The sequence below is a fragment of the Meles meles genome, chromosome X (genome assembly GCF_922984935.1).
Source record: "Meles meles chromosome X, mMelMel3.1 paternal haplotype, whole genome shotgun sequence".
NCBI lineage: Eukaryota > Metazoa > Chordata > Mammalia > Carnivora > Mustelidae > Meles > Meles meles.
The window spans coordinates 11,601,163-11,621,829 of record NC_060087.1 but is presented as its reverse complement, the minus strand read 5'-3'; the positions used below and the strand labels follow the sequence as shown (position 1 = coordinate 11,621,829).

The 20,667-nt window shown below is 43.2% G+C and overlaps 1 protein-coding gene across 1 annotated transcript in view; it reads left to right on the top strand.

The window, feature by feature from the left end:
* Positions 1-20,667, top strand: part of PIR (pirin) — a 420,337-nt gene that overhangs the window by 379,832 nt on the left and 19,838 nt on the right. Inside the window, exon 6 of the mRNA XM_045995952.1 lies at positions 15,902-15,946. Within this exon, the coding sequence (XP_045851908.1) occupies positions 15,902-15,946 (45 nt within the window). The remainder of the gene's footprint in view (positions 1-15,901; positions 15,947-20,667) is intronic.

Genomic DNA, 20,667 nt, shown 5'->3' with positions numbered 1-20,667 from the left:
GTAAATAAAAATCTTTTTTAAAAATGTATTGGTCTATTCCTTAAAATGTTAGTAAGACTTTTCTGTAGCTTCTTTAATATAAAGTGTCCCAGCTCAAGATCATGAAAGTGTTCTATTATTATAGATGCTTTGTTGTTTTGCTTGTTGTATTGATTTATCTACACCTGGAATTGATTTTCATATGCAGTGAGATGCAGTTGCATTTTTTTAAATGTGGTTTTGGAAAAGAGAAAAAAATAGCCAAAATCCGTGACAGAGAATATCATGAACATTTGAGGAGGTCACACTTCACTGAATCATCCTGTGGTAATAATTATTATTTTTAGCATTTATTAAGTGCCTGTTGTTTGCCAGAAACTGCTCTAAGAACTTGCCCTGTATTAACTGCTGCAGTCCTAAGTCTGTGAGGTAAGGACTGTGATTGTGCCATTTTTCAGATGAGGAAACTGAGGTACAAAGAAGTGACTTGCTTGACTTGAACTTACTCAAGGTCAACCAGCTGGAGAGTGTTGCCCAAGAGATTCTAACTTACATAGCTGGGCTTTTGCTGTGACTCAGCTACCAAGGTCCAGACAAAATGAGTGGCTCTTTACATACCATTACCCACCCTCTCAGCAGTGCCTTGGACATATTGGTAAATAAATCCAAGACTTGGCAGATAATTTTCAAAAATTGTTATTTTTTTAACCTTTTAAATAAATCTCCCCAGTTTGAAAATTGTATTGTCTTTTTCTAATATATCATTCTTAGGAGAGAACAAATTAAATTGATAGTGTAAAGTAAGAAATGTTCTAAGAATTTAAACGCATTTCAACTTTGATGGGGGTTTTGTTTTGTTTTGTTTTGTTTTTCATAGTTGCAGGTCCTACTTAAAAATCTTTTTTCTTTTGGGGCGCCTGGGAGTCTCAGTCAGTTATGCCTCTGACTCTTGAGTTAGGCTCAAGTTATGATCTCAGGGTTGTGAGATCAAGCTCCATGCTGGGCATGGAACGTACCTGTTTAAGATTCTCTCTCCCTTGCCCTCCCCCCCATAAAAACTTTATTAAAAATGTTTTTTCTCTTAGGGCATTTATGGCATTCTCTGCTTATTTCAGGTTTCTATTGCTTTCTGAACCTTTATTTAATCCTTAAAGTTCTATATATTTTGGTTCCCAATTGTCTTGGCCTTAATCTAAGTTCAAATGCCTAAATCATTTCTATTTTACAGCCCTTAAGTGTAATTTGATGATTATAACTACATATTTCAATTATTATCTGGGTTTTTCTGAGCAATTAAAAACCAATTGTGAGCACTGTATATTTAGAGATGAGAAAAAATCTGTCTAAAACTAAAAGAATGATAAAACTAAAGAATGATAGTTACATGTATTATTTTAGTTAAAACTGATCACATTAACATATCTTAGTGGTGGGAAAATTTCACTGTAGACTTAGTCTGAAAAGAGTGGGAAGCTCCTGGGGGATTCTAATGCCCTTTCTTTTCTTTTTTTTTTTTTTTTTGCTGTTTTATTAGCAAGAAGTTAATCAGCAATGCTTGTCCTCCATTCTGGACACACAGAAGGCGGTCTTCATTCCAGAGACCTTGTGTTGCTAATACATTTCTTACTCAAAATGTTAAATTTTATTCATTTCTTAATTTTTCTGTTAGTTTCTGGTGCAGTGAATGTTCAGTATTCTCAATGGTGGCCCGAACCGTAGGGGAAGGTTTTCTTGTAGATTTCAGTTCTTCTTGGTAAAATATAAGTGCTTTAAAGATAGCTCTTAATGGTATATGCCTATGGCTTAAAAACATAGACTGTAGTAAGATCATTCTTGAGTATGTAAAACATATTCTGAGGATATGTTACTCCAGAAAGCCAGTCATCTCAAGTATCTTTACCTTGCTACCATTCTTTGCAATATCGTTGGGCATTTTTTCATGGTGTCACTCACCAAATGTGGTAAAATGGGCATTCTCTTGTTTTCTTTTGCTAGAATTCCTACAAGGTTATGGAATAACCTACCTCTTTTCCCATCCCTTTGGCAGAGCTATAATGCTGACGATCCCTCTCGTGGTTTGCTTGTCCTTATAAAACAGCGGTTCAATGCCAGTGCTTGGTGAGCTTGTACGTCTAGTGGGATGTCAGCTTCCGTATGATCAGAAAGCCTACCTTATGCCACCAATTCTAGACTGCAGTGTTCGATGCAACACAGTGTCCTAAGTGCTGTGGGGTTCTTGATGAGGACAGCAGGGATTCATTCTCTATGCTCTGGGAAATGACACCACTGAGCTTTGTTCGGTGTATACTGTAGTCCGAGAGACCAGTTGGCTTGAAGTTGAGGGTGATGCTCTGGGGCCCGTGGGCCCATCTCTGTGACAAGGACCCTCCTCTGGCCTGGGTCCCAGCTCATCAGAAGCATGGGTAGCAGCCACTGCAACCTCTTGACCTATATAAAGTCAGAGGAGAGGGGAAAGAGAAGGAAGGGGCAGGAATGGGGAACCTTGTGTAGATAACGGTGACAACATCGAACACACACACATGTACATAGACACGTGTATACGATACAGATATGTGTCTGTTCAGACCAGGCACACACTGTCACTCGGTCAGCATAACAGCCGTGTCATACATATTATGTCCTTATTTTACAAACCAGGAAACTGCCTCAGACAGGCTGTGTGCTCCTGGGTCTCCCTGAAAGTCTTTTGCTGATTTTTAAACAAGCATTTCCTGCCTGTGATTGTGTTCGAATTTGTTGCTTAGTTGCCTTGTTTTCCATGGTACCAGGAGGTCCCTGTAAGGCTGGCTGCTGCCTTCTGCTTCCTCCTTCCCCTGGAGGGATTTGCTGTGTTAGAATGAACCGAGGAGGGAGGACAAGCGGAGAGGCGACAGGACTGGAGAAGTAGGACCGGGCTGAGAGGGGTCTGTCTGCCTGGGCTGGCGTCTGGGCATGTCAGGGAGAACAGGGAGACACTGAAGTGTTTTCAGTGAAAGCTCCCGCTAGCTGTGTGTAGCAAATGGATTGAAGGCAATCAGGGGACATCTCTCTCACTTACAAGATTTTTATCTGTAAAAGAAAAGAAGATAAGAAATATGGCAACACGTATATTCATTATTTCCTTCTTTGTGCTCTTATGAATTAAAACAATTAAGACCTTGAAGATAAACTCTTCTCTAAAGTTGAGGAATGAGGGATGCTGGGTGGCTCAGTCAGTTAACGATCTGCCTTCAGCTCAGGTTTTGATCCCAGGGTTGTGGGATCGAGTCCCATATCAGGCTCCCTGCTCAGCGGGGAGCCTGCTTCTCCCACTCTCGCTCCCCCTGCTTGTGCTCTCTGACATATAAATAAATAACATCTTTTTAAAAGTAAAGTTGAGGGATGAAACAGTTTTGTCTAAGGATGAGGAAACATCAGACAAACCCATACTGAGGGACATTTTACAAAATAACTGGTCTATGCTTCCTTTTATTTTTATTTTTTATTTTTTCAGCATAACAGTATTCATTGTTTTTGCACAACACCCAGTGCTCCATGCAAAACGTGCCCTCCCTATTACCCACCACCTGTTCCCCCAACCTCCCACCCCTGACCCTTCAAAACCCTCAGGTTGTTTTTCAGAGTCCATAGTCTCTTATAGTTCGCCTCCCCTTCCAATTTTTTTTTTATAAACATATAATGTATTTTTATCCCCAGGTGTACAGGTCTGTGAATCGCCAGGTTTACACACTTCACAGCACTCACGATAGCACATACCCTCCCCAATGTCCATAACCCCCACCCCCTCTCCCAACCCCACCTCCAACCAGCAACCCCCAGTTTGTTTTGTGAGATTAAGAGTCATTTATGGTTTGTCTCCCTCCCAATCCCATCTTGTTTCATTTATTCTTCTCCTATCCCCCTAAACCCCCATGTTGCTTCTCCATGTCCTCATATCAGGGAGATCATATGATAGTTGTCTTTCTCCGATTAACTTATTTCACTAAGCATGATACCCTCTAGTTCCATCCACGTCGTCGCAAATGGCAAGATTTCATTTCTTTTGATGGCTGCATAGTATTCCATTGTGTATATATATATATATATATATATATATATATATATATCACATCTTCTTTATCCATTCATCTGTTGATGGACATCTAGGTCCTTTCCATACTTTGGCTATTGTAGATATTGCTGCTATAAACATTCGGGTACACGTGCCCCTTCGGATCACTATGTTTGTATCTTTAGGGTAAATACCCAGTAGTGCAATTGCTGGGTCATAGGGTAGTTCTATTTTCAACACTTTGAGGAACCTCCATGCTGTTTTCCAGAGTGGTTGCACCAGCTTGCATTCCCACCAACAGTGGAGGAGGGTTCCCCTTTCTCTGCAGCCTCACCAGCATCTCTCATTTCCTGACTTGTTGATTTTAGCCATTCTGACTGGTGTGAGGTGATATCTCATTGTGGTTTTGATTTGTATTTCCCTGATACCGAGTGATGTGGAGCACTTTTTCATGTGTCTGTTGGCCATCTGGATGTCTTCTTTGCAGAAATGTCTGTTCATGTCCTCTGCCCATTTCTTGATTGGATTGTTTGTTCTTTGGGTATTGAGTTTGCTAAGTTCCTTATAGATTTTGGATACTAGCCCTTTATCTGATATGTCATTTGCAAATATCTTCTCCCATTCTGTCAGTTGTCTTTTGGTTTTGTTAACTGTTTCCTTTGCTGGGCAAAAGCTTTTGATCATGATGAAATCCCAATAGTTCATTTTTGCCCTTGCTTCCCTTGCCTTTGCCAATGTTCCTAGGAAGATGTTGCTGCGGCTGAGGTCGAAGAGGTTGCTGCCTGCGTTCTCCTCAAGGATTTGGATGGATTCCTTTCCCACATTGAGGTCCTTCATCCATTTGGAGTCTATTTTTGTGTGTGGTGTAAGGAAGTGGTCCAATTTCATTTTTCTGCATGTGGCTGTCCAGTTTTCCCAGCACCATTTGTTGAAGAGGCTGTCTTTTTTCCATTGGACATTCTTTCCTGCTTTGTCGAATATTCGTTGACCATAGAGTTGAGGGTCTATTTCTGGGCTCTCTATTCTGTTCCATTGATCTATGTGTCTGTTTTTGTGCCAGTACCATGCTGTCTTGATGATGACAGCTTTGTAATAGAGCTTGAAGTCCGGAATTGTGATGCCACCAACTTTGGCTTTCTTTTTCAATATTCCTTTGGCTATTCGAGGTCTTTTCTGGTTCCATATAAATTTTAGGATTATTTGTTCTATTTCTTTGAAAAAAATGGATGGGATTTTGATAGGGATTGCATTAAATGTGTAGATTGCTTTAGGTAGCATAGACATTTTCACAATATTTATTCTTCCAATCCAGGAGCATGGAACATTTTTCCATTTCTTTGTGTCTTCCTCAATTTCTTTCATGAGTACTTTATAGTTTTCTGAGTATAGATTCTTAGCCTCTTTGGTTAGGTTTATTCCTAGGTATCTTATAGTTTTGTGTGCAATTGTAAATGGGATTGACTCCTTAATTTCTCTTTCTTCTGTCTTGTTGTTGGTGTACAGAAATGCAACTGATTTCTGTGCATTGATTTTATATCCTGACACTTTACTGAATTCCTGTACAAGTTCTAGCAGTTTTGGAGTGGAGTCTTCTGGGTTTTCCACATATAGTATCATATCATCTGCGAAGAGTGATACTTTGACTTCTTCTTTGCTGATTTGGATGCCTTTAATTTCTTTTTGTTGTCTGATTGCTGAGGCTAGGACTTCTAGTACTATGTTGAATAGCAGTGGTGATAATGGACATCCCTGCCGTGTTCCTGACCTTAGCGGAAAAGCTTTCAGTTTTTCTCCATTGAGAATGATATTTGCGGTGGGTTTTTCATAGATGGCTTTGATAATATTGAGGTATGTGCCTTCTATCCCTACACTTTGAAGAGTTTTGATTAGGAAAGGATGCTGTACTTTGTCAAATGCTTTTTCAGCATCTATTGAGAGTATCATATGGTTCTTGTTCTTTCTTTTATTAATGTGTTCTATCACATTGATTGATTTGCGGATGTTGAACCAACCCTGCAGCCCTGGAATAAATCCCACTTGGTCGTGGTGAATAATCCTTTTAATGTACTGTTGAATCCTATTGGCTAGTATTTTGGTGAGAATTTTTGCATCTGTGTTCATCAAGGATATTGGTCTATAGTTCTCTTTTTTGGTGGGATCCTTGTCTGGTTTTGGGATCAAGGTGATGCTGGCCTCATAAAATGAGTTTGGAAGTTTTCCTTCCATTTCTATTTTTTGGAACAGTTTCAGGAGAATAGGAATTAGTTCTTCTTTAAATGTTTGGTAGAATTCCCCTGGGAAGCCATCTGGCCCTGGGCTTTTGTTTGTTTGGAGATTTTTGATGACTGTTTCAATCTCCTTACTGGTTATGGGCCTGTTCAGGTTTTCTATTTCTTCCTGGTTCAGTTGTGGTAGTTTATATGTCTCTAGGAATGCATCCGTTTCTTCCAGATTGTCAAATTTGTTGGCATAGAGTTGCTCATAGTATGTTCTTATAATTGTCTGTATTTCTTTGGTGTTAGTTGTGATCTCTCCTCTTTCATTCATGATTTTATTTATTTGGGTCCTTTCTCTTTTCTTTTTGATGAGTCTGGCCAGGGGTTTATCAATCTTATTGAGTCTTTCAAAGAACCAGCTCCTAGTTTCATTGATTTTTTTTGTATTGTTTTTTGGTTTCTATTTCATTGATTTCTGCTCTGATCTTTATGATTTATCTTCTCGTGCTGGGTTTAGGGTTTCTTTCTTGTTCTTTCTCCAGCTCCTTTACGTGTAGGGTTAGGTTGTGTACTTGAGACCTTTCTTGTTTCTTGAGAAAGGCTTGTACTGCTATATATTTTCCTCTCAGGACTGCCTTTGCTGTGTCTCACAGATTTTGAACCATTGTGTTTTCATTATCATTTGTTTCCATGAATTTTTTCAGTTCTTCTTTAATTTCCTGGTTGACCCATTCATTCTTTAGAAGGATGCTGTTTAGTCTCCATGTATTTGGGTTCTTTCCAGCTTTCCTCTTGTGATTGAGTTCTAGCTTCTGAAAATATGCAGAGAATGATCCTAATCTTTTGATACCGGTTGAGACCTGATTTGTGACCCAGGATGTGATCTATTCTGGAGAAGTTTCCATGTGCACTAGAGAAGAATGTGTATTCTGTTGCCTTGGGATGAAATGTTCTGAATATATCTGTGATGTCCATCTGGTCCAGTGTGTCATTTAAGGCCTTTATTTCCTTGTTGATCTTTTGCTTGGATGATCTGTCCATTTCAGTGAGGGGAGTGTTAAAGTCCCCTACTATTATTGTATTATTGTCGTTGTGTTTCTTTGATTTTGTTATTAATTGGTTTATATAGTTGGCTGCTCCCACGTTAGGGGCATAGATATTTAAAATTGTTAGATCTTCTTGTTGGACAGACCCTTTGAGTAGGATATAGTGTCCTTCCTCATCTCTTATTATAGTCTTTGGCTTAAAATCTAATTGATCTGATATAAGGATTGCCACCCCAGCTTTCTTCTGATGCCCATTAGCATGGTAAATTGTTTTTCACCCCCTCACTTTAAATCTGGAGGTGTCTTCGCGTCTAAAATGAGTTTCTTGTAGGCAACATACTGATGGGTTTTGGTTTTTTATCCATTCTGATACCCTGTGTCTTTTGATTAGGGCATTTAGCCCATTAACATTCAGGGTAACTATTGAGAGATATGAATTTAGTGCCATTATTAGCCTGTAAGATGACTGTTACTGTATATTGTCTCTGTACCTTTCTGATCTACTACTTTTAGGCTCTCTCTTTGCTTAGAGGACCCCTTTCAATATTTCCTATAGAGCTGGTTTGGTGTTTGCAAATTCTTTCAGTTTTTGTTTGTCCTGGAAGCTTTTTTTTTTTTAATTTTTTTTAAAGATTTTATTTATTTATTTGACAGAGAGAGATCACAAGTAGATAGAGAGGCAGGCAGAGAGAGAGAGAGAGAGGGAAGCAGGATCCCTGCTGAGCAGAGAGCCCGATGCGGGACTTGATCCCAGGACCCTGAGATCATGACCTGAGCCGAAGGCAGCGGCTTAACCCACTGAGCCACCCAGGCGCCCTGTCCTGGAAGCTTTTTATCTCTCCTTCTATTTTCAATGATAGCCTAGCTGGATAGAGTATTCTTGGCTGCATGTTTTTCTCGTTTAGTGCTCTGAATATATCATGCCAGCTCTTTCTGGCCTGCCAGGTCTCTGTGGATAAGTCTGCTGCCAATCTAATATTTTTACCATTGTATGTTATAGATTTCTTTTCCTGGGCTGCTCTCAGGATTTTCTCTTTGTCACTAAGACTTGTAAATTTTACTATTAGGTGACGGGGTGTGGACCTATTCTTGTTGACTTTGAGGGGGGTTCTCTTCATCTCCTGGATTTTGATGCTTGTTCCCTTTGCCATATTAGGGAAATTCTCTCCAATAATTCTCTCCAATAGACCTTCTGCTCCCCTCTCTGTTTCTTCTTCTTCTGGAATCCCAATTATTCTAATGTTGTTTCATCTTATGGTGTCACTTATCTCTCGGATTCTCCCCTCATGGTCCAATAGCTGTTTGTCCCTCTTTTGCTCGGCTTCTTTATTCCCTGTCATTTGGTCTTCTATATCACTAATTCTTTCTTCTGCCTCATTTATCCTAGCAGTGAGAGCCTCCATTTTTGATTGCCCCTCATTAATAGCTTTTTTGATTTCTACTTGGTTAGATTTTAGTTCTTTAATTTCTCCAGAAAGGGCTTTTATATCTCCAGAGAGGGTTTCTCTAATATCTTCCATGCCTTTTTCGAGCCCGGCTAGAACGTTCAGAATCGTCATTCTGAACTCTTGATCTGACATATTACCAATGTCAGTGTTGATTAGGTCCCTAGCCTTTGGTACTGCCTCTTGTTCTTTTGTTTGTGGTGATTTTTTCCGCCTTGTCATTTTGTCCAGATAAGAGGATATGAAGGATCAAATAAAATACTAAAACGGTGGCAAAGACCCCAGAAAAATGCGCTGTAACCAAATCAGAAGAGACCCCAAATGTGGGGGGGAGAAAGGGGATAAAAAGAGGTTCAGAAAAAAATTTAAAAAATAAAACAAATAAAGAAAAAATATAAAAAAGAAAGAAAAATATATATATTTAGATAAACTAGTCAAAAAACATTAAAAAAGAAAAGGGTAAAAGTTTTAAAAAATTTAGCAGAAGAAGAAAAAAGAAAAAAGAAAAAAAAATTGAATTAGCCGCAAGACTAAAGAATCATGGGGAGAAAGCCATGAGTTCCGTGCTTTGCTTTCTCCTCCTCTGGAATTGCGCTGCTCTCTTAGGAATTGAACCTGCTTTCCTTGATAGATGAACTTCGTCCTGGCTGGATAGTTTGTTGATCTTCTGGGGGAGGGGCCTATTGTAGTGACTCTCAAGTGTCTTTGCCCCAGGCGGGATTGCACCGCCCTTACCGGTGGCCGGACTAAGTAATCGGCTCGGGTTCGCTTTTGGGACCTTTTGTTCCCTGAACGCTTTCCGTGGAGTTCCGGAGGACGGGAATGAAAATGGCGGCCTCCTAGTCTCCCGCCCAGAGGAGCCGAGAGCCTGGGGCCCCCCTCCTCAGTGCGCCCCCAGAGGACAGCACCCAATCACTCCCGTATCCCCAGTCTCTAGCCTTGCTCCGAGCTCACCCAGCCCGTGACCAGTTCAACGTAACCCCGAGCTGAGAGTTCAGTCCTCGACTCTGTCTCTGCAGCCGGCTTCTCCGTTCTAATACCTGCGAGCTCTGTGACACTCCGATACCCCTGATCCTTCTGTGACCCTGCGGGAGCTGGGGCTACGCTGACCCCGTGTGAGCTTCACCCCGGTGTAGCCTCTGGAGCAATGTCCCTCAGTGGAACAGACTTTTAAAAGTCCTGATTTTGTGCTCCGTTCCTCTGCCGCTTGCCGGGAGCCAGCCCCTCCCCCCACGGTCTATCTTCCCGTCATTTTAGATTCACTTCTCCGCCAGTCCTACCTTTCAGAAAGTGGTTGATTTTCTGTTTCTAGAATTGCTGTTCTTCTTCTCTTCGATCTCCTGTTGGATTTGTAGGTGTTTGCAATGTTTAGATAAGCTATCGAGCTGATCTCCTGCTACCTGATGTAGTCTCAGCCTGCTACTTCTCTGCCATCTTGACTCCTCTCTCCTGGTCTATGCTTCTAATGAAAAGCATTGAAGAAGTGTTGCCCAGGGAAGGCGATTCAATGTGGGGACTAAATGCAGCCCGTGACCCAGGATTAGAGCCTGGCCTGGGCTTCTGTTTTGGGGTTTGTTTGTGTGGTTGGTTGGTTGGTTTTTTGTTTTGTTTTGTTTTTTGTTTTTGTTTGGCATAAAAGGCATTATTGAGACATTTGGCCCAATTTGGATATCTGTGTATTATTTTTCCATTGGTATTTTATCAGTTTCATAATTGTTATAAAAGTTTATGTAGGAAAATATCCTTATTTTTAGGAACTATATCCTGCTAAAGAACAAAAATTGAACTGAGTAAATCTGAAGATTGAATGGCTTTATTCCGGAGCTCATGATTGAGGCAGCTTCCCATCTAGTAAGTAGACAGGGGCTCCCGGGAGTTGTACAAAATGGAAGATTTTTCTAGGGCAGTAGAAGGATGCGGCAAGATATTAGCAAAAGAAAAAGGATTATTTCAGTTCTGGATATCTTCCTTTTTGTGGGAAGGGACTCCCCCCTCAAAGGGTTTTTATCATGCAGATGACCTCACTAGGCATGGTCAGGGCATTTCTGGGAGACTCTTAAAAGATCACATTTTTGGGAGAAGTTGAAAGTTGTAATTAAGGGGCACCTTAAGGTGGCTCAGTCAGTTAAGTGTCTGACTGTTGATTTCAGCTCAGGTCAGGTCTTAGGGTCGTGAGATTGAACCCCATGTGGGCCTCCAGACTCAGTAGGGAGTCTGATTGAGAACCCCCCCATATTTGTCTGTGCACTCTCTCTCTCTCTCTCTCAAATAAAGAAGTTGTACTTAAGTCTTGGCTTTCTGTCTTGGGGTGACAAATGACTCCATTTCGGACTTCTTTTTTTTAACAATATTGAATTATTTCAAGTACAGGGATATCATATCTGTAAACCTGTTCACATATTTCAAAACAGAAGAGATACGTATTGCTAGAGAGACTGGTGAAGCATATTGTGATAATGTGTAAGCTTTTAGAGAATCTGGGTTGGGGGGATATGGTAATTCTCTATATTATTTTTGTAACATTTCTGTATTCTGAAATTATTTCAAAATAAAAATTAAAAAAGGAATTTGCTTAAGTGAAGAGGGGGAAGAGACGATCAGGTGGGTCGCCTTCCATCCCAGACCACTAGGCTTGAAGTCCATGGGGAGGGAGCTACTTCCCCAAGATGAACTTAGAGCCATGGAGGGGTAGGGGAGTTGTCATGAGTGATGTGGCTTGAAGTGGGCGGGGCGGGGGGCGGGAGAGGAGTTTGGAGGCAATGGCCGAGAAAGAATTCTTGAGATGTCTTCAGTGCAAAATGGTGGTTTTATTAAAGCCTGCGGACAGGACCTGTGGGCAGAAAGAGCGGCACTGGGGTTGTGATGGGTGACTGATTCTATACTTTCAAGTTGGGAAGTGGTTAGGGAGAGCATAAGTCTCTAAGAAATTTTAGAGACAAGATGTCCAGGACGTTGAGGGGGCTAGCTGTTGTTAGGAAAAGGTCATTTATTACTGTCTAATAAAAACTCAATCATGAGACCCTTCAGATGTGTATCAGTGGGCCATATGCTTGGAGGGTGATTGCCAACATGTATCTTGGTGTGGGGGGAAAGTAGAGATAAAGGAAGTAAAAGTGATCCTACTTAATCTACCATATCCTTGAATCAATCTCTTTATTTTTTTTTTCATTTTATGTATTTATTTGACAGACGGAGATCACAAGTAGGCAGAGAGAGAAGGGAGGAAGCAGGCTCCCCACTGAGTTGGAGAGCCCGATGCAGGGCTCGATGAAGGGCTCTGAGATCATGACCTGAGCCGAAGGCAGAGGCTTAACCCACTGAGCCACCCACACGCGCCCTTCTAAAGGAATTTATTTATTTATTTATTTATTTGACAGACAGAGATCACAGGTAGGCAGAGAGGCAGGCAGAGAGAGAGAGGAGGAAGCAGGCTCCCCGCTGAGCAGAGAGCCCGATGTGGGGCTCGATCCCAGGACCCTGGGATCATGACCTGAGCTGAAGGCAGAGGCTTAACCCACTGAACCACACATGCGCACCCTTCTAAAGGAATTTTTAAATGTTAAAGTAGACTTACAGGATCCTGAGGGTCAAGTTAAGATTGTCTCTTGCCTTGCAGAGTAGTAACAGTGACGCATCTGAGTTTCTAGAAGAATGTCCCTCTGCCTGTTTCAAGGACTTGTCCATGGGCTATAAATATTAAGGACATTTTTTTCCCCTTGTGCCTCGGTTTCCCACGTCCCATGTATAGGGAGTAGCTGCAAAATTCACTGAAATAAGGAACTCTCCGGCTCAGGCAGGAGGAGAATGAGCTGGGTTAAAGCAAGGAACACAGGCCAGGAAAAGTTCTCACTAGGGACACTGGCAAGAATTAGGAACCTCCCTGGGAATGAGAGCAGAAGCCACAGAAAATGATTTTCATATTTAAAAGTCTTACTTTTTTGTTAATGTTTGACTAAAGGAAGTCCCACTTACATGTGGTATTGATTAAACCGTCCTACAGAGCCAGAGGTGAAATGAGACCTCCGTTCCCTGTTCTGTCGTGGCCTGAGGGAGGGGAAAAGCTTCCCAGCTGCCCTGACCCAGTAGCTTGGAGACCCCGTTGGTGGAAGAAAGGAAACTATAGGGCCTGTGACCTCTGACAGAGCAATAAAAATGGGGGGATGGTATTAATTCCTGGTACAGGACATAAAGTTGTGGGGAGGGAGCAGGGAAGGATGAGAAGGACCCAAAATCTTACCAAAGAGTGCTTTGCTGATGCAATCCTATTCTTGCAGAGAAGGAATTCTAATAAAATGTGCTGGTTCTTAAACATATAGGAAGCATTCACACAATTGGGCTCTTGTTTCACTGTAGTCAAAAGAGGGCAGAGAAAGAGGTAGTGGTGAAACAAGAAAGGAGTTTATTCATTTGTTCCCACACAGGGAATACTGCAAACTCGTATCTCAAAGATTGTCTCCAAAGTGCTGAAAATACATCCCGGCTTATAGAAGGAAAATGTGGGACACGGGTGGGGTGGGTACCCGCAGGTGGGCAGTGAAGGGCAAATCCATCGTGGGAGGGGGCTTGCTGGCTCAGGGTGGTCCTTACTGCTTGAGGAGGTAGTTTCAGGTCCCATCAGGGCGTGCCCTGCCCTCAAGGTCTTTTACCTGAGCCAAGAGACAAGCTGGAAAGAATGGAATCAATTAGAAAGTTTGAGGACAAAACATAGGTAGTTGGAAGTCCTCTTTCAGGTTTACCAGGGGCATGTGCACTTGGACAGCATGTTAAAAAGAAGGAAGAAAGGCAGTTCCCGCCCCCCTCGCCCCCTGTTTTGACTCCATTCCCTCTAATGCTGTGTGCCTTCCCCCCAGTAACATGAATTTTGTTACTGCTGGTGAGGATAGGCTCTGTAAGCTAATAGAAGACTTTTGCAAGGGGCAAACATAGGTGAATGCATGTACTCCCTTGACCTGGCCATGACTTCGAGCAAATGTTTGATCCTTCTGGATCATGTATAAAGATAAAACAGAAAACAGGCCAATGACAATTCTGTGTGGAGTAGTTTTCTGTTTGGAGGGTGAGTAGTAATGAAACACAGAGGGCAGAGAGGAAATGAGATTAGGACAATCACAGTAAACCTCAGTTAAAAACCCAGTGGAGCAATTGAGAGCTTTGAGGTTTTGTCGAACTCAGAAGCCATTAATTTTTTAGTACCTTTCCAGCACAAAGAGGGGCTTGGTTGTGTGCGTAAATTATGACACGTCCTTACACTGGAATGCTTTGCAGTCTTTCCTGAGGATGAGTTATTTCTCTGTTTTGACATGGAAAGGTATTCAGAATAGAACATTGAGTTTGTTCAGGCTTTTAAGCAAATGATATATAGCACAGAAAACAAAAAAACTGCAAAAAGATAAAATATCAAATTGCTAACAGTATTGATGTTGGGCCAAGGATTAAGATTTCAGAAAGATTTTCAATTTAGATATTGCACACTTCCAAGTCTTAAAATATGTTTGAAATTTATGTGTATGAGGGTTTTTTTTAATAATCAGAGAAACACAGCAAAGGCATTTGCACTTTGAAAAATCAATGTAAACAACGTTCAGTGGTGGATTTTTTTTTTTTTTAAATAAAAAATCAGCGAGGAAAGAGGTTTTGTTGCAGAATTACGGTTCGCATCAGGCCCAGTAGGACTGGAGAGGCTGAGCCACCATGAGAAAGCAGAGAGGGCTGTTCTGTAATAGAGCCCGGCCCACCCCGATAACACATGGAAGTGGGCTGTGGATCATTGGCCTGGGCTTTCGGCATCACGAACCTCCCTTCGCCAAATTGCACAACTCACACATTCCAGGTGGGCCTTCTTCATCCCAGTGACTCCGCCCACAGCGCATGTGCGGGAGTGAGTGTTGTCGGCTACGTGCATGGTGACTGAGCATGTGGGTCGGGACATAAGGGAGAACAAGGGGGAGTGAGCCATCAGCAAGTCGAATTACTTCCAGAGGCCTTCAGCTGAGGCTGGTGAAATCTCAAAGAGGAAAAACTGGGCAGTGAGAGGGTGAAAAGACCTTCTCTGGCGTCTGCCTAAGTGTCTTGGTTTGTTTCGCCATCTGTTGGATTTTCTTAACCAGACTCAGTGGATGTCGAGTGTTATCAGTTACACCTTCTCTCGTGTGTGTTTCAACCTGCCTGGCCTTGCACCCGCAACCCTAGAATATATGTTGTCCTCTGTGATCCTTCCACACCTGCCTTTGCTTTGTTCCCTGTGTCACTGCGGTGACTCACACTGGCTTCAGTCTGGGCCCTGCCCTTCCACCTGGAACTCTACCATCCCACATCTTCTCGTTTTCCACTGAAGGCTCACAGGTGATGTCCTGCTTCTGTTTGGAGTTTGCCATTCCTGGATTCAGGTCTCCCTGTGGCCCTGCAGCATCCCTTGTGGGTCATGGGTACGAAGACCCATGGAAACCCAGTGCTGCCTCGCACTGGGAGAGCAAGAGGTAGGTTGTCTGTGATTCTGAGCTCGAGACCCCATGGGTCACAGTGGGAGTCTGCTGAATGCTGTATAACGTCACAAAAAAGTGCACACACTTGAAAAATTGGGTACGCAGTTCCAGCGAGTACACAGACCATCTGAGCCCCACGTGTACCCCTAAGATTGTGCATCCCCAAATCCCTGGAACTGATCCTCCATTTTAGGATAGATGAAGAGGAATGAGTTCACTAGACACTCAAGTACAACTAAGAAAAGTGTGTTCCTAGAGTTTTCTTCGCACTTGAAACTACCCGGATATACAATGAACTAAAGATAAGCCAGACTGGGACATTAAAACTGGAGGGGATGGTTTGTTAATACAGCTGTTGGCATATGGCTGTGTAGTTGGGGGAGCTGTATACTGCCTACTTGGGTGGACTAAAACATGGTGGGCCAAATCCTTTACTTTTAGGCGTACGTGTATATGTGTGTCCATGCACGCACACATGTGGGAGTGTGTGTTTTTAACAGCTCGCAGAAGTTTAAATTTTAACTGTGCATCTAAGAGAAAATAAAGGATTTCATCTCAATTTATCTTTCATATCTGTTAGATGTATTTATATTTCCTAGAGATTGGTTGAATATATTATTATATCTTTGTTCCTTTTGGCATTATGGACACTAACCTTTTAACATTGCTGGTTCTTTTTCAGGATGGACAAGCTTCATTTATACCATATCTGGAAATGTGTATATTGGTAAGTGATGATAATGTTGTTTGGATTCAACTGCACTGTAATTTGAAGGACTGAAGGGGGGAGAAAGCAGTACTGTGCTGCCTTCTTGTCCGGCACCAGCCCTCTCTACATCCTAGTATGTCCTGGAAGGCCAGGACAGGGCACGTCTCAGCTTCCGGCATGTTCAGTGAGGGAGGGGAATATGAACGCACGACAGCCACCATTTTACTCTGGCCTGTGTGTGGATGTAAGGTCCAGGCATGATCATGTGGACTGACATCCTTGTTAAGAGGTTGGCGATCTCTGTGCTGATAGATGGATGGGGCTCTAACGGGCTAAGGGGAGCAGGAATCTTTCTCCTGGGAGGCGGAAGGAGGTGAGTTTGCAGTCCCAGGTGCTGCTGAGAAATCTCAAAGTCGGTCTTCCCTTATTTTAAGGGTTGTATACGTGTCTAGTCTAGGAGGGCCATTGAAGACTCAACCCACTGTCATTTTATAGATGACAAAAGTAAAGTCTAATGGAAGTTATATAACTTGCCACGATTATGCGTTGGTGGACCTGGGACCAGAACCAAGGACTCCCCAGTCCCCTTTCCCATGCCGCACTCCATAATCTTTCTACAGTGACAACTCGGCAGCCCCACCATCGAACTTGTCTTTCCGAGTCTAGCCTGTAGGCTGGCTCCTGCTGCCTCTCTCCCCACCTGCCCTGTCATCCTGGAAGCGGCACAGGGGTCAGGCACGTCTCTACGTGGGCCCGACGGAACACTGCCGTCGCAGATGCTGTAGGTGCCCTCCCCACACCCCCGAGGCCTCATCTCCACGGTGCCCACTGACAACTCCCGACTCACCAGGCTATCTGTGTCTCATGGCCTGAAGCTGTCTCTGAAATGGGGAAGGCTGCTCTCTTTGCCCCAAACAGGGCAGGATAGAGGTGCTGGGGGAATTGACATTTCCAGAAGCTACCTCATCCCTGAGGTGGGATAATGGAAGGCTGTGTGTTGTGAGGCCTTTCCAAGCCTTTCCCCATGGGTTTATGTCCCAGCCGCCCACAGTGGGCACAGGCTTGATAGCACACTCTTCTTTGTCCTCTTCCCCTGACCTAACTCTCTCAGTTCCTGGACGGTTGTTGCCTGTGTCCAGCTTCGGGTAAATTCCTTGCCCTTAAATATGCATCCCAGACAGTGCTGCTGGGAAAACCGAAACTAAGAGAACCAGCTTCCCCCTCCCTGCCCCTCATGACAGTGATACGTGCCACTTAACCTCACAGGGCCCCAACATGGCCACCTCCTGGAGCAATACAGCCCCAACGGCTGCCTGATTGATAACATCTGCTCTGAACTTGAAGGCGACTCCCAGAGCCACTTAAAACATTCTTCATAATCTCTGAAAGAGTTCAGTTGCCTCAAATTCCTCTCCTGGAAAATAGTGGTAATACAAATCCATGTATTTTGATTTTATACAGTAAAAATGGCCTTAGTTCCTCTTTCACTGAATAGCTTTTCAATTACAGGTCAGAAGCAAAATTCATTTCTTTCAGCATTCGAAAAAAAAAAAAACACGAGAAAAATTAGTAGTAATATCACAAGTATCACAATTAAACTCTATTGACTGTCTGAAAGAGGCGAAGCATCAACTGTTTGAAGAGCTTTTGAAAATCTTGAGTATCACAACGTACTTGATACACGGGGAGAGTCAAGACTGGTTTTTGTGATAGAAGTGCCCGTTAATTTAGGATTTCAAGAGAAACAAAATAACCTGCACAAATGGAAAGTAACAAAGGGAGCTCGTGAATTCCGAGGTGGTAAGGAGAGCAGAAATGTTTGTGTAGAATGAGAAAAGGCAGGGGCAGCAAACTTGTTATAAAGGCCAACAAGATAATAAATACTTTCGTCTCTGTGGACCAGACAGTTTTCATTGTCAAGGACTCTTTCCAGCCCTCCCCACACAAAAGCAGCTGCAGTAATCCAGTAATCCAGAAGCCCTGTGGTGGCCACTGAAGCGTGAATTGCATGTCTTTTTCATGTGTCACAAAATGCTATTATTCTGATACATTTCAACCCTCTACAGAGGTAGAAAACTTTCTTAGCTTCTGGAACGCTACAAAAGCTCCTATTTGATTTTGGTTTAAATGGTGGTGTGGAGGATGATGCGGAGAAAAAGGTTAACAAATAATCTGCAAAACCTGTTTTGTTATTCAGAGTATCGTTGACGCGCCCGTGACATTAGTTTCAGGGGCACCACGTAGAGATTCAACAGGTCTGTAGGTGATGCTGTGCTCACCACACCTGGCGCTCCCAGCTGTCGCCATCCAACACTATTCTGATATCAAGGCCCGTATTCCCCATGCTGTGCCTCCCCCCACCCAATTTTTTGATTGATTGATTGATTGATTGTGAATGCTGCACACTTCATCCCTGTGATTTAGTACTTCTGTAACTAGAAGCCTGTACCTACCTCCTGCTTCCCTTCACCCATTTTGCCCATCCCCTCATCCTCTTCCCTTCAAAACCTGTTCTTAGGGCGCCTGGGTGGCTCAGTTGGTTGAGCGACTGCCTTGGGCTCAGGTCATGATCCTGGACTTCCAGAATCGAGTCCCGCATCGGACTCCCAGCTCCTTGGGGAGTCTGCTTCTCCCTCTGACCTTCTCCTCTCTCATCTCTCTCACTCATTCTCTCTCAAATAAATAAATAAAATCTTTTTTTAACAAAACACCTGTTTTTAAGATTTTAGGGGGCGCCTGGGTGGCTCAGTGGTTAAGCATCTGCCTTCAGCTCAGGTCATGATCCCAGAGTCCTGGGATCGGGTCCTGAGATCGGGTCCTGGGATCGAGCCCCCGCATCAGGTTCCATGCTCAGCGGGAAGCCTGCTTCTCTCTCTCTCCCACTCCCCCTGCTTGTGTTCCCTCTCTTGCTGAGTTTCTGTGCCAAATAAATAAATAAAATTATTTTTTTAAAGATTTTATTTGAGAGGAAGAGTGTGCCTGTGCGCCTGTGTGGGCAGGAGCAGGGGGAAGGGCAGAGGGAGAAGCCAGCTCCCCGCTAAGCAGGGAACCCCAACTTGGGCTCCATCCTGTTCTCTGAGCCAAACGCAGAGGCTTAACTGACTGAGCCACCCAGGCACCCACTCAAAACCTGTTTTCATCAGTAGTTAGAGCCCTGTTTCCTAGCAGACCTTTAGTCCAAGAATTTAACAAGTCAAAAGCTCAACAACTGAAGGGGTAAGAATGATCTATACGTCCCTTTGTTTTTCTTGAGAAGGCAGGAGGTTTCTGAGCCGTTTCTCGTCACTGCCCTGGTCCCCTCTCCTGACTGTGGGCTACTTGTACAAAACATCTGGCAGGAAATGGGGTCACAGTTGCAGCCTTGGAGCGGACTTGCATCTGTCCAGGGTAAACTGGACAGTGGAGAGAATCCAGCTCGCTTACCGGCCTCTGGGGACTCTGCTTTAGCCAATCGGTGACTGGCCAAATGATCTCATTTGAATTTTATCTTCCTCCCTCCCTCCTACCACCCCCATGGAGATGTTAATGAGAAAAACAAAAGGGCAAGAACAAATCACCAGAGGCAAAAAGACAAAGCCGGATAGCTCTTAAATATGTACTGATGTATAAAATCTATATGAGAGAATCCAGAAAACGCGTTCTGACTTTACTGCCTCAATTTTTTTTTAAAGATTTTATTTATTTATTTGACAGAGAGAGAGATCACAAGTAGGCAGAGAGGCAGGCAGACAGAGAGGAGGAAGCAGGCTCCCCGCGGAGCAGAGAGCCTGATGTGGGGCTCGATCCCAGGACCCTGAGATCATGACCCGAGCCGAAGGCAGCGGCCTAATCCACTGAGCCACCCAGGCGCCCCTACTGCCTCAATTTTATATTGCTTTTGAAACCTGGATGGCACCAGCAAACCACAGATGGCAGGAACCAATAAGCAAGTAATTGTCTTTTCCAAAATGCCGTGCACCTCCATTCTGTTGGAATAGATGTTATAAGTGTGCATTGAGCTGGAATAAAGAGACTGCCATTTGGGTTGAGAAAGTAATCTGGGGAGATTCCATAAAATGGAGATTCAGGTGGACTCAAAATATTAATTGATGCTGGAAGTTCTTAAAAGACAGACATTGGTAAGTTTTGAGTAAGGACAGGTGGAGGTTTCAACATGACATTACTGGAGTGAGATCTTTGACAATCATCTTCTACTGAGGCATCAAGTCCTTTGGCCAGCCCTCAGCTGAAACAAAGAAACTGAAAACCACACAGTCAGAAAGCCAATAGATGCCAAGTAAACTGGTGCTAAACCCCTTCCCTGGCGCTGAGATGAAAATGGCATTAGACATTAACACAGATAGAGGACTTTATATCCCGTAGCCCTCCGGCGTGGGACGGTTTATCAGCTTGGATGTCAGTCTCCTAGAGGGACCAGTATCGCATATACTGTTTGGCTGAGAAAGTATATTTAGGAATCTAAAAATATTTGTCTGTGGTTATTGAAATGACACCTAACTGGCTTATTATGAAGGTAGTGAAATGTGTCAGACTCACTTAAGTAAGTATTTATTCATGCTTAGTTTGTGCTCAGCCCTTTGCTTCTGGTTCTGGGTGGTACTAAGTTTGACACGGACCCTGGATCTCAGTAAAAGGGGAGAAATGCTAGAAGCCCTCCGAATTGACCTCCACTCACCTAGAATGAACTGGACTGAGCAATGTGTTCCTTCCATGAGGAATACCTTCCGTGAGGTGCTTTG